The following is a 14,516-nucleotide window of genomic DNA, read 5'->3' as shown; positions in this document are numbered from 1 at the left end:
TGAAACTGAATCCTTTCTCCCATATAATACAAATTCAGAACGAATTATAGTACTAACATTGTATTCCTTTTGTATTGAACATGCAAATAGAATTGTTTCACCAGTAATGAGAATATGCGGATACAAATTAGGCAATTACACAATACAAAAAATAGCAAATTAGCCCTTTCATGACCTAAAGCTGAACTCCAGGCAGATATAAATCACAAATGAATGCTGTGTGTTTATTAAAAAACCATTTAATTGCAGCTTAGTATAAATTCCTGAATTTGATATGATTCATCCCTCTTTAAAAAACTTTAAGGAGGGTGGCTGTTTATAGGGGAAATGCAATCCTGCTGCACATTCATATGCAGTCATGGTGACCAGGTCACATTGTTTAACTGCGGCAGAGAAAAGTCAGGTCACCAGGGTGGATGTGCAGACTGAAAGAGCTGTGTAAATCTCAGAACTGGATGGACAGAAATTTGGCTGGTAAAACATCTGTCATATATGCATTTCAGAGAGAATGGCCTTGCTTCCCATGCCTCCCCATGGTCCCTTATTGAAAGCTGTGGCCTCTTTGACCAAGGTCAACCTTTCCTTGTAACGGTTAAGATTTGCATCATTTTGACAGGCCCTTTTAGACCAGAAGGTAGGCCCGGGCCCAGCAATGTCTGCTTGGAGCCCCAGGAGCAGCCCCAGGATGGCATTTATGGCTTAGTTCAGGGATGTCTGCCAGTCAGTGTTGAGACCTGAGCTGGCTCCTGCTCCCATAGCTGCTGGCTGGGATGACAAAGCTCGAGCTGCTGGGCTTTTGCTCAGTTTGGGTGACTGTGCATAATGCCGGGGTTGGAGCATGCAAAGCATTTTCAATGCGACTGCTGCAAAGTTACTGCGCACTGAAAGGCAGGAGGAGTCAGGGAAACAGATGGATGAAAAGAGATCTGCGTCCCTGTCAAAACTCGTCCAATGGAAATGTCTGGGGGAGGAGAGGGGCCTCAAGATAGGCTATACTGGCTTCAGGGGACGCATAGTCATAGCAACCAGAAGTGTGGTGTGGCATCGGGAGGTTCATCCTCTCTGAAGCCTATCTGCCTGTGGTCTCCGCCAGCTCTCCTTTCGTGTCATCTGGCGCATGTGCGGTGCAGGCTGGTCCGGGCGCAGGCGCACTCCGACCTGCTCACCTAGAGACGGATGTCATCACCTCCGGAAGTCTCGGTTTGCAGGAGGTTGAGCGCGAGCGAATGGCGAGTGGGAGTGCTGGTCTCCACAGGAGAGAGTTTTTGACGTCCTGGGGATCTATCGATGTGTTTGATATTCATCTTCTTATGTGAGTGTATTCATCCACAGCTCTGTTTTCATTTTAATAAACGGTGTTATGCTAGGGCGGCTCTGCGCTCTCTCCTTTTTTTCTTTGTAATAGGTTTGAATTGCCGACTTTAATCTCTAAGCCTGGCATAGAGAGAAGATAGAGCAGGTACAATAAATACCTTATCAAGTTCATTGGAGAGCTTCTTGTTCTCATCGGACAGGAGGGCCCGCTCCCGTTCAAACTTCTGCTTTATCTCCACTTCAAACTCTTCTCTTTCACTTTGACTGAAAAAGAAAAAAATAGACAGGTATTCTTTGTCAGAGTTGTAGATACTGTGTGATCAGCCATTTATTACAATGGAATGCTTTATAAGCAGCAGCTCATAAGACACAAGAGCCAACACTTGCTGTTCCGTGGATTCTAAACCCCGAGATACTAATCCCATTCGCTGCATTATAACCTAATAAACAGCATGAGGTAAATCAAAATTTACCAATCATTACAGTATATACTTCTATTTTAATATGTACCTCTAGGCAAAACTTTTTTTTTTTTGTTTTGGATAGCGGGGAGGAGGGTTGGACCCTCTGTCAAGGTTTTATTTCAGTCTGTGTCCCTGTTGATGGGACTCACCGATCTGTTTATCCTGGTGACAAAGTGCAAGTGGGGGCAAAATTAAAAATGTTATAGTTGTTCCCAGAATAAGAGGTAATCCCCTGTCTAAAAAGGGGAATTTCCTCACTTGGGGAGTTTTACCCACAATTCCTGATGCATCTCTGGGACAGGAAGTGAAGGTAAAATTCCCTCATGGGAAATGCAAAAAATTAACTGGCAGGGATTTAACCTTTGCCTATGCTACCTAAACCAAAACAAAAAGTTTTGGCTATACATACATTTAAACTGCCCCCCTCCCACCCCCCTTGTATTGTAAAAACACATCAGGGAAGTGGACATATATTTTGTTTTATTATAAATGGTAATTCAAACAGCCCTTGCTTATGGCTTTAAAATGAGCCAATAGTGGATGGTTGGGTTCATAGACATAGTGTACAAAGCTCATCTGAGTGGATCTGTATTATGTTATTGCTGTGATGACCAATCACAGCTATCACAAATGAAAACTGGTTACACTGCAGAACTCGCCACTTCCTGTTACAACAGAATTAAAGCAGAAACTAATGAATAAATGGGTCCTACACTCCTTAGTTCCAGATCAGCGGTCGCAGAACCAGGGTAGGAAGGGGTTTGATTGCAGGCTTGTTTTTAGCCTCTAAAGAAAGGGGTCTTAAATTATACATATATATATATATATATATATATATATATATATATATATATAATCTTGAGCAATTGACAAACTATTAAACTGAAAAATGGCCTGGTAATAAAATGTATATACAGTATACAGGCTGGTACTCAAATGGTAAACGGTTTGGAGCGGTCTCATCCTTGGACATGCAAATCACAACTTTTTTTACTTTGTCCTACCTTCTCCTGCCTCCCAACTTAATGGGAGAAAGCCCAAGGGGCAGGGTTTTTTTGTCAGGAAACTTTAAGCTCTGCATCCAACTTCAGCTGCCTTTGATCTGGATCTACTAATTATTTTGTATACAAATAATGATAAGTGCAACGCTAATTGTGAAGAACACTCGTGACTTAATATAAATCAAATCACAAAGGTTGGAAATTCTTAAGAAAAAAAATCAGTGTCAACTATATCAAATTAAGTTATCAGTGATACCTCTTACCTCCATATATATTGTGAATATACATATATAAGTGATAATAAAAAAACATAAAAAATATAAGTAACCTTAAAATATTGTGAAAGGTGAACTAAATAACACCACAAAGCAAAATATATATGCTATATCAACACAAAACACTTATAAAGGGAAGGGGTGTTTGTCTCTCCCACCACTCGGTACACAATTCTCAGCATAAGTACGCAATGGCATGGACAGGACTCGACCAACGCGTTTCATCTACTTAGACATCATCTGGGGTGATTATGATGTCTAAGTAGATGAAACGCTTCGGGTCGAGTCCTGTCCATGCCATTGCGTACTTATGCTGGTCATTACTGTCTGAGTGCCGGTTCACACTTGTGCGATGCGGGAAGGCTGCGAATTTGCAGCCTGTTCCCGCATCGCATCCACACCTCTGGCAGTTCACACTGCCATATGCGATACGCAGGGGGTGTCAATTAAATGTTAACGACACCCCCAGTTTGATCGCATATCGCAGTGCGATCTGACAGTTCGCACAGGATCGGATCGCACAAGTGTGAACCACTGTGCTATCCGATCCTGATGCGGCTGAAAAAAAGGGTCCTATGCGTCTTTGGTGTGGATACAGTGCGAATTCGGTCATACAAAGTGTATGGCTGAATTTGCATCCGCACAGGAGATCGCATGTAATGAAGGAGCAGTGCGCTCCGAATTACATGCGATCTCGCAAGCTGTATGGTTTTACACTATGTGGAGGTTTCTTGTTTTCCCTCTTTGGATGATGTATCTATTGAGCGTTACATGAGAAGAAGGGATCCAGGCTTTATTGTGATGCTGGTCACCCCTTACTGAATCATATAATTGACGGTGGAGGTTGAGCTTCTCTTTTAATCGATTAAGGAGAACTGTGTGGCGAGTGATGGGAGAGACCACACCCCTTCTCTTTATAGGTGTTCAAACACTGGATCCACTTGTTCCTGTAAGTCCCCCATTTTGTTGGTGGTGGTGGTGAAATCCTTCACTGTGGTGATGGTTTATTGTGGGTTTTGGTATTATCCGGTATCCACTTCGATCAAGATTGGAAAAATTGTACTTCACACACTTTTTTTGGACTTTCAAATTTATGGACTGCACAATTTTTTACGTTTTGTGTTGATATAGCATATGTATTTTATTCACCTTTCACAATATTCTTAGGTTATTTATATTTTTTTATTATTTCTTTTTTTATGATCACTTTTATATGTATATTCACAATATATATGGAGGTAAGAGGTATCACTGATATCTTAATTTGCTATATTTGACATGGATTCTTCTTTAAGAATTTCCAACCTTTGCGATTTGATTTATATCAAGTCACAAGTGTTCTTAAAATCTATCGCTGCACTTATTGCTATTTATTTGTATACACATTATGTCCCATTTGTTCTTTGGGACATTAGCGCGATATCCCCTTCGTATTATAGTTATTTTGTATCCCATTCTCACTGAAGAGATTTAGCTAACTGTATGTTTTATTTATATGTTCAGGCTTGTGATAGGTTCACTTTAAAGTGGTTGTAAAGACATAAAATTGGAGCAAAGCATATCCCTTTATGGTGTGTTCTTGTCTCAATTAGGAGCACTAAGTGTCATTTCTGTCTGATGCTTTGTTCCTCCGCTATCAGCATGAGTCACTACTAACAAGTTTTCCTGACACCAAGACAAAAGAGGTGACAGGGGCGGGATCTCCAACATACAGCCTCAGCTTGGTTCCTGTGTGAAGATGGGAGGGGGGGGGGGTTGTTTGCCTTCCCTCCAAACAGCTCTCAGAGCTCTCCTCATTGAGCTCTGCAGTGTCTGACTTCAGCTCCCTGACTCTTTTTTCTGACAGCTTAAACGAGCTTTATAAATTATGGACTTTGAATGGGATGTAGAGAAAAGAAGACTGCAAACAGATAAAACGTATGTAGGAGGATTTGTTTCATCTCTGTGTATCACCTGAGGCCAGTCACTTCACTAGGTATATGAAAGGGTTTACAATCACTTTAAAGTAGGCCTAAAGCGGTTGTCCAGTCTTAAAGTCAGCAGCTACAAACACTGTAGCTGCTGACTTTGATAAATGGACACTTACCTGACCAACGATCCAGCGCCATCCTCACCTGGGCTAGTTCTTCACTAACCTCCTGGGCAGCTGGCTGTGCGACTTTCAGCTTTATAGCTGGCTGCCATGTGTCCCAGAAGACTGTGGGGAGGGAGGGGGAGTGGAAGTGGAGGCGGGTACCTGTCAAATGACATGCCAAGTTCGGCAGGAATCGGGGGGGGGGGGGGGGGTGATGTTTTAAAGCAGAACTTCCCCTTTTTTTGCTTTAAGTAGATCTTCAAAGTCTTCAAAGTGTATTTCCCTTTGACTTAAGGATCCCACCATCCCCAGAAGCACACATCAAAGGCCTGCAGGATTAAAGGAAGGATGGTTCTAGGGAGGAGGGAAGGACAGTGGTACCTTGTTTGAAAGTGCTCTTATCTTTTAATAAAAAATTCAAGGGATCTTCTTTATACCAAACATAGCTCTAAAGGAATTTGGCTGACAAGTGTTGGGCAGTTGTATAACGTTAACATGATTTTTGGATACGAATAGCAGTTTTATGAGCTGGAAATTTCAGGCGAATTCTAAACTGAGATCAAGAGTTGAAGAAAAGCCTAGTGATGGCGAACCTTGGCACCCCAGATATTTTGGAACTACATTTCCCATGATGCTCATGCACTCTGCAGTGTAGTTGAGCATCATGGGAAACAAAGTTCCAAAACATCTGGGGTGCCAAGGTTTGCCATCACTGGGCCGTAGAATGTATACAAAATAAGAAGCGCCCATTGGAATTTGGCAAATGTTGGCTCCCCACATATAATAAGCCGATTTTTCAAGGTGTAGAAAAAGTTTAACTCTTTTGGGAAGAGCTCCCTTTAAATCATACTTTAATATCAGCAGGAGCAGACAGGTGTGGTCTGATCGAATGCATCAAACTATTTGTTGGCTTGGTTCCATTTTAAACACCCTTTAGATTGAGATGTATTTCAGCTACTGAAGGGCTTAATCTGCACAGTACAGGCATAAAACGAATGGTCAGAGCAAACATCCCCATCAAAGCCTCAGCCTTTATATGTGCCGTATTATAAGACCTTTAGATGTGTTTAGACATAAATCTCTCTAGTTAAAATAAAATAGACATTTGCGGATTTGCAAGCAGACGACTTAGAACTTTATACTTTCCCTTTTTAGGATGGATCAAGAGGCACAAACGGAACCAGCCAATTCCAGATTAGTCGATACAAATGTCTTAATAAACAATAGAAACAAACTGCAAAGTCCCAGAGAGGGTAGACCAATTATCCTAATTTTGTTGGCAATACTACAGTTAAGTTCGGCACAGGAAGCAATGGGCAGCATATCTGTGAGATAAACTAGTATAGAGCAACTGCCCACAGAAAATGGCTTAGTGGGTGGCCTTGTACACCTCAATATCCTTAGACAGAAAATTCAAAAGGGGCCTAGAAAAATTTTCAGCCGAATAGCAGTTGTGTCCAATCAGCTACAGCCTTTGTTAAGGTAGTTTGACAACTGCTGGTGGTGGCTGTCAGACTACAATAGCACAGTAGTCCAACTGCCCTGTATAGGGTATTGCCAGCTTAAAGTGGTTCTAAAGGCTTTTTTACCTTAAAAGACAAGTTCACCTTTAAAAATGATGCATTTATTATTTGTAGATTTGTAACATGTTATATCCCGAATATGGATGTAACATGTACCAAAAAATGAACCTATCCTTTATAGCGGTATTAAACCTAAAACCGAAAATGCCATATATTGCTGCTTACCAATTATTAGATGTGGTGGCTGTAGTGGTTTTCTTTTATTAGGCTGTTTCCCCCTATTTTTTTTCACCTGGTGATCTAGCCAGCAACACACCTCCTTGCTTTAGAGTGCACCACTCTGGATGAATGAGGACAGGGGGCACATATGGACAGCAGCTTCTAGCTTTATAGGCAGTTACAGCATTTCATTTTTTTTCCTTTTGGCATAAAGATTTTACATAAATAAAAACTGATCATTATAAGCCCCCTTTATCAGTGGTAAATGGTTTGTTCCATCCCTGTAACAAACGTCTACAAGAGAGCTTGTTCATTTGAAAAACAGACTTACTGACCAGATCACCAGATGAAAATATAACTCTAATTCCAAAAAGTTGGGATGCTGTGTAAAATTTCCATAAAAACAATGCAATCTCATAAACCCTAATTGTATTTACAATACAAAATAGAAAACATATAACATTTTTCAACTGAGAAAATGTACTATTTTAGGGAAAAACAGAGTATTTTAGAAATTAATGGCAGCAACGTATCTCAAAAAAGTTGGGGCAGGGCAATCAAAAGCTGACAAAGTAAGTGCTACTAACAGGGAAGAGCAGCTGGAAGAACTATTTACGTTAATTGGCAACAGGTCAATGACATGATTGGGTATAAAAAGAGCATCTTAAAAGGATCAAACTGTCTCAGAATTAAAGATGGGCAGAGGTTCACCCATCTGAAAAGCTGTGTCTAAAAATTGTTGAATAATTTCAGAATAATGTTCCTCAACGTAAAACTGCAAAGACTTTAAATATATTAACATCTACAGTACATTGTATCATCAAAAGATTCTGAGAATCTGGAGAAATCCCTTTGTGCAAGGGACAAGGACCAAACACAATATTGGGTGCCTGTGATTTTTGGGCCCTTAGATTGCACTGCATTAAAACTGGCACAATTCTGATGACATCACTACATGATCTCAGAAGTACTTCCAAAAATCACTGTCTGTGAACATCATTTGCCATAACATCCAAAAATAAAAGGTAAAGCTCTATCATGCAAAGAAGAATCCATAGCTGAAAATGATCCAGAAACGCCACCATCTTCTCTGGGCCAAAGCTCATTTAAAATAGTCCGTGGCAAAGTATTCTGTGGTCAGACGAATCAAAAATTGACATTTTTTGGCAACCATGGGGGCGTGGCACATCCTCCGGACTAAAGAGAAGAGGTACCTTCTAGCTTGTTTTCAGAGCTCATTTCAAACGCCTGTATCTCTGATGGTATGGGGGTGCATTCAAGTGTTTTGAATGGGCAGCTTGCACATCTAAAAAGGCACCATCAATGCAATATATCCAGGTTTTAGAGCAACATATTCTCCCATCTAGACATTGTCTTTTTCAGTGAAGGCCTTGCATATTTCAGCAGGATGATGCTAATCCACATACTGCATCTATTACAACAGCATGGCTTTGTAGTAGAGTCTAATGCCCCGTACACACGTGCAGATTATCTGAAGACTTTTGTCTTCAGATTTACCTTTTCTATGTAGTGCAAGGGCCTGCCGGATTGCATACAAATTGAAAGTGTTTAGGTTTGACCCCATATTATATGGTTTTGGTAAGTCTACAGACAAAAGTCTTCAGATAATCTGCACGTGTGTACGGGGCATGAGTGCCTGAATTGCCTGCCTGATTGTCCAGACCTTTCACCAACTAAAAATATTTGGCGCACTTTAAAAAAAAAAAAAAAAATTGACAAAGATGACCCAGGACTGTTGAGCATATATATATATACAGTGGGTACGGAAAGTATTCAGACCCCCTTAAATTTTTCACTCTTTGTTATATTGCAGCCATTTGCTAAAATCATTTAAGTTCATTCTTCTTCCTCATGAATGTACATATAGCACCCCATACTGACAGAAAAACACAGAATTGTTGACATTGTTGCAGATTTATTAAAAAAGAAAAACTGAAATATCACATGGTCCTAAGTATTCAGACCCTTTGCTGTGACACTCATATTTAACTCAGGTGCTTTCCATTTCTTCTGATCATCCTTGAGATGCTTCTACACCTTCATTTGAGTCCAGCTGTGTTTGATTATACTGATTGGACTTGATTAGGAAAGCCACACACCTGTCTATATAAGACCTTCCAGATCACAATGCATGTCAGAGCAAATGAGAATCATGAGGAACTGCCTGAAGAGCTCAGAGACAGAATTGTGGCAAGGCACAGATCTGGCCAAGGTTACAAAAAGATTTCTGCTGCACTTAAGGTTCCTAAGAGCACAGTGGCCTCCATAATCCTCAAATGGAAGACGTTTGGGACGACCAGAACCCTTCCTACAGCTGGCCGTCCGGCCAAACTGAGCTATCCGTGGAAGAAGAGCCTTGGTGAGAGAGGTAAAGAAGAACCCAAAGATCACTGTGGCTGAGCTCCAGAGATGCAGTCAGGAGATGGGAGAAAGTTGTAGAAAGTCAACCATCACTGCAGCCCTCCACCAGTCGGGGCTTTATGGCAGAGTGGCCCGACGGAAGCCTCTCCTCAGTGTAAGACACAGGAAAACCCGCATGGAGTTTGCTAAAAAACACCTGAAGGACTCCAAGATGGTGAGAAATAAGATTCTCTGGTCTGATGAGACCAAAATAGAACTTTTTGGCCTTAATTCTAAGCGGTATGTGTGGAGAAAACCAGACACTGCTCATCACCTGTCCAATACAGTCCCAGCAGTGAAGCATGGTGGTGGCAGCATCATGCTGTGGGGGTGTTTTTCAGCTGCAGGGACAGGACGACTGGTTGCAATTGAGGGAAAGATGAATGCAGCCAAGTACAGGGATATCCTGGACAAAAACCTTCTCCAGAGTGCTCTGGACCTCAGACTGGGCCGAAGGTTTACCTTCCAACAAGACAATGACCCTAAGCACACAGCTAAAATAACGAAGGAGTGGCTTCACAACAACTCCGTGACTGTTCTTGAATGGCCCAGCCAGAGCCCTGACTTAAACCCAATTGAGCATCTCTGGAGAGACCTAAAAATGGCTGTCCACCAACGTTTACCATCCAACCTGACAGAACTGGAGAGGATCTGCAAGGAGGAATGGCAGAGGATCCCCAAATCCAGGTGTGAAAGACTTGTTGCATCTTTCCCAAAAAGACTCCTGGCTGTATTAGATCAAAGGGGGGCTTCTACTAAATACTGAGCAAAGGGTCTGAATACTTAGGACCATGTGATATTTCAGTTTTTCTTTTTTAATAAATCTGCAACAATGTCAACAATTCTGTGTTTTTCTGTCAGTATGGGGTGCTATGTGTACATTCATGAGGAAGAAGAATGAACTTAAATGATTTTAGCAAATGGCTGCAATATAACAAAGAGTGAAAAATTTAAGGGGGTCTGAATACTTTCCGTACCCACTGTATATATATATATATCAGGCAAGAATGGGACAACATTCATCTCCCAAAACTCCAGCAACTGGTCTCAATTGCCAAACATTCACAGCAGAGTGTCGTGAAAAGAAGAAAGGATGCTACATTGTGGTAAAGGTGGCCCTGTCCCAACTTTTTTTAAACTTGTTGCTGCTATCAATTTTAAAATGACCTTATTTTTTTCCCCTAAAATAGTATATTTTCACAGTTTAAACATTTGATATGTTTTTAGTTTTCTATTGTGAATAAAATACGGGTTTAGGAGAACTGCAAATCATTGTATTCTGTTTTTATGTAGATCTTACACAGAGACTCAACTTTTTTGGAATCGGGGCTGTAGAAGAAAAAAAAAAAAAGTCTAAAAAAAAAAACAAAAAAAAAGATGCAGCCAACACATTTACGGCTTCATGTACATTCCTATCCTAGTTTTTACCCCCTCCTAACTGCAGAAGCTCCAATACGATCCTAAAAGCCTATGTGTACATGGACACACAGGCTTTTATGGAGTGGAGTTTAGGCGCTTTGGGAAAAAACTGTAATGTACATGAAGTCTAAGGCTCCGTTCACATGTGAGCATATGGATCGCGGGCAGAACCGCCGCGGTTCCGCCCGCGATCCGGAGATTTATTGCAAATCGCGGGACGCCTAGCGTTGCCCGTTGATTTGCAATAGCCCCCCAAACGCCGAGCGATGTTGCCGCGATTTCCGCCTGCCGAATTGCGGCAACATCGCGCAAACAAAATCGCGGGACGCAATACGCTCCAAAGAAGTACAAGAGCTTCTTTGGAGCGTATTGAGTCCCGCGATTTTGTTTGCGCGATGTTGCCGCGATTCGGCAGGCGGAAATCGCGGCAACATCGCTCGGCGTTTGGGGGGCTATTGCAAATCAACGGGCAACGCTAGGCGTCCCGCGATTTGCAATAATCTCCTGATCGTGGGCGGAACCGCGGCGGTTCTGCCCGTGATCCAAACGCTGACATGTGAATGCAGCCTAAGAGTTATAAGCTGCAATATAATAAATGTTTGCTTTTGTGCAGTGTTAATTTCGTCGACTAAATTAACACAATTTTAGTCAACTAAAATACGACTAAAACTAAAAAAATTCAGATGACTAAAATACGACTAAAACTAAAATGGCATTTTAGTCTTAAGACTAAAATACGACTAAAACTAAAATGGCATTTTAGTCATAAGACTATAACTAAAACTAAATAAAAAATTGACATCAAAATTAACACTCCTCTGCTGGCCATTTCTATATCGGCAACACAATTCCATCCAGAGCATGTAATAATAGCACATTAAAGTTTAAACATGTATTGCACCACCGCATACGCATAAGTAAGGAGCATCTACTAAGCTGCTGAAAACTAAACAATTAAGAAAAAGGCTTTTCTTATATTTTTCCCTAATATTTAATGTTGGTAATATATTCAGGTAATATGTGTAATGACATTACAGCCAATGGAGCTTACAGCAGTGTTAATTTCATCAACGAAAACGTTTTCGTCACCGCTTTCGTCACCGGCATTTTTCAAATGACAAAAACGAGACGCAAAGTATAGCACATTTTCGTCAAATGACGACAACTATGACGAAAATCAAATCCATTTTCATTAACGAACGAAAACTAAACGAGAATGTGAGGCAGGGACGTTTACCCAAACTTCCGGTTTTCACGGAGCTCCGCCTGTGTGGCGTCTAGCGTGGCGTGCCCCGTGACGTCCGACGTGAGGAGTGGACTACTACAAGAGAGTCGACTCGAGACCAGTCACCTGACCTCACCAGACCTCACCAGAGCACTGCAGCACTACAGCCAGATGCGCCAGGCCCGACTCATCACATGGCACCCGGCCACAACCACATCCAGAGCAGAGCACCCACTGTGAGTTAACAGCCAGGCCAGCTATTACTGCCTCCCTGAGTCCCCTCAGACCACTCACCAGTCACCACTGGCATCCGATTCCGCCATCTATCCAGGACTGTGTGCGTGCATATAGGCCGCTGAGGCCCGCCCGGCCCATCCGGTTCAACAACTTGAGTTCAGAGTCAGACCAGAGACCACCCTTAAACCTGAGACCCCCATCCAGCACTCTGAGCAGCACTGTGTGCACTCACTGCACTGACTGCAGGCAGCAGAATTACAGGCCTCCTCTCTGACCTGACCATGACCATTTAGATGACTAAAATGAGTTTTAGTCGACTAAAATGTAGGACGTTTTAGTCGACTAAAATGTAAGACGTTTTAGTCGACTAAAATGTACTGGAGTTTTTGTCGACTAAATACGACTAAAACTAAAAAACACTTGCAGAAGACTAAAATGGGACTAAAACTAAAATGCCATTTTAGTCCTAAGACTAAGACTAAAACTAAATTGAAATTTGCTGCCAAAATTAACACTGCTTTGGGGTTTAATATTGCTTAAATGCATTCTCTGCTTTAAGTTAAAAAATGCGCCACTGCCTCTCCTACCCACCCATATCCCTAAACACTTACCTTGCTCCTGTCACTGCTCCATCGCTGTCTTTGCTCCAGCACCGCTCCCCTTACTTCCGGCTTTGACATTGCACAGGAAAAACCAAAGGCAGCAGAGCCATAGGCTTCTGCTACCGTCAGTTTAACTCCTGTGAAGAAGGAGCGAAGAAGGCAGCTTACTGATGCGGAGTGTGTTTATGACTGCACACATCCCAGTTTGAAAGTGTGGGCACGCACGGGTGCCTCCTTAGCACCTGGCTTGCTAAGGAGGCACCCGGAAGATAGGGAGAGGACAGTGCTGGTGTGGGACTGTCAGAATAGAAGGTATGGGACCCTTCCATGTAATATTGTCGCACAGAGTACGTAATTATAACCTCCTTTTTATTTTAAACAAAAACATTATACACTTTAGTACCACTTTAACACTTAGGGGGCCCAAGAAAAGCCACACTGACAATTGGGAAACCCGGAACTATAGCGTAAGGACACCAGTGGGGCGATTTCTCTCCCTCCCTCTTTCTTATATGCTACCAATTAAATGCAAGCTAACAAGGCATGTTTGAACCTAATAAGTGAATGTCAATTAAGTGTATCTGGGGGGGGGGGGGGGGACACACAGTACATCTCTGCAATACACAACACATGGACATTTTCCCATATTTCCTCCATTTAAATGCCATGAAAGTACAGAAGTCTGCCAGAAATGCACTCAGCTACTAGCCCTGTTGTTAGCGGGCAGCACGTAGCATTTTTGTGGACTGAATGGTGTAAGCCCTGCCCAGTTTTCTTTGGCAAATTACTCAGACCCACCTACTCTCCACCCCTTAGAAATATAAAGGTTAATCATTCTGTAGTCTCAATATAGGAACTGGAAGGACTAATTATTCTCTTCTGGTTTTTACTTGCCCCTGGGCTGAAAGTTGCCAGTCAGCCCCTGACCCTGGCTGTATTGATCTTCTTTACTTTCTTTTTTATTTGATGTTACCAACAAGTTCTGCATCATTACAGGGTAATGAATCCCAACCATATGGTCATGATCTTTCCCCAGCCTGGACCGGCTCTGTCACTTCAGCCAACAGCGGGATTCAGCACTTCTTTAATCCATAGGAGAAGTATAGCCAAAGGAGCTTTGGCTGTACTTCTCATTTAAGCCATGCACTCAATATTTCCTAAGTCTTCCAAATTGAATGGCGCTAGGACTCATTTAACCCAGAAAACCGAGGACATATAATGCACAAAGATTATTGTGGGGGAACATTTCCCAGAATTCACCCCTATTATCAAAAGGAGAGTGTTTTGATTAAAGATATCTCTGGTCCTAGCAGCATGTTTCTTACATCCCAGCCCCCTCTCGAGGGGTAGATTTCGCAAGAGGTGGTAAGGCACCCCTTAATGTGGTGAGGGAATGTATACCGGTACATTGGAAGTCCGGTGCAGCACTAGATTAGAGCAGTGAACGAGATCATGCATATGGAGGGGCATCGGTGGAAAGACAGGAAGCTTGTTTTCGTAAAACCTTGAGCGGGTGGATTTATTTCACCTCAATAGTAAAATATAGGGCATTCTTTCCCTGATACCGTGTCCGAAATATCATCATTTAATATGGTGGTCGATAACACTATGAAAGGCAAACTTTTCTCATCTTTTTTTTTTTTTTAAGGGGAGGGGAAGAGAAAATGATGCAGGGCTTTTTGTATTATCCCTGCAAACAACATACACAAAGTTATTAAGTAGAAATGTAATGGTCACTTATT

General features: G+C 42.0%; 1 protein-coding gene across 5 annotated transcripts in view; it reads right to left on the bottom strand.

Annotated features, from left to right (window-relative positions):
* CDC42BPA (CDC42 binding protein kinase alpha) overlaps nucleotides 1-14,516 on the bottom strand; it is a 459,430-nt gene that overhangs the window by 111,279 nt on the left and 333,635 nt on the right. For all 5 annotated transcript variants that reach the window (XM_082251633.1, XM_082251634.1, XM_082251637.1 and 2 more), the window contains exon 16: nucleotides 1,473-1,578. In XM_082251633.1, coding sequence (XP_082107759.1) covers nucleotides 1,473-1,578 — 106 coding nt within the window. The remainder of the gene's footprint in view (nucleotides 1-1,472; nucleotides 1,579-14,516) is intronic.

Source organism: Pelophylax lessonae (assembly GCF_965119305.1).
Source record: "Pelophylax lessonae genome assembly, chromosome: 3".
Classification (NCBI taxonomy): domain Eukaryota; kingdom Metazoa; phylum Chordata; class Amphibia; order Anura; family Ranidae; genus Pelophylax; species Pelophylax lessonae.
The sequence above is the reverse complement of the archived record's forward strand: the minus strand, read 5'-3'. Positions and strand labels throughout refer to the sequence as shown.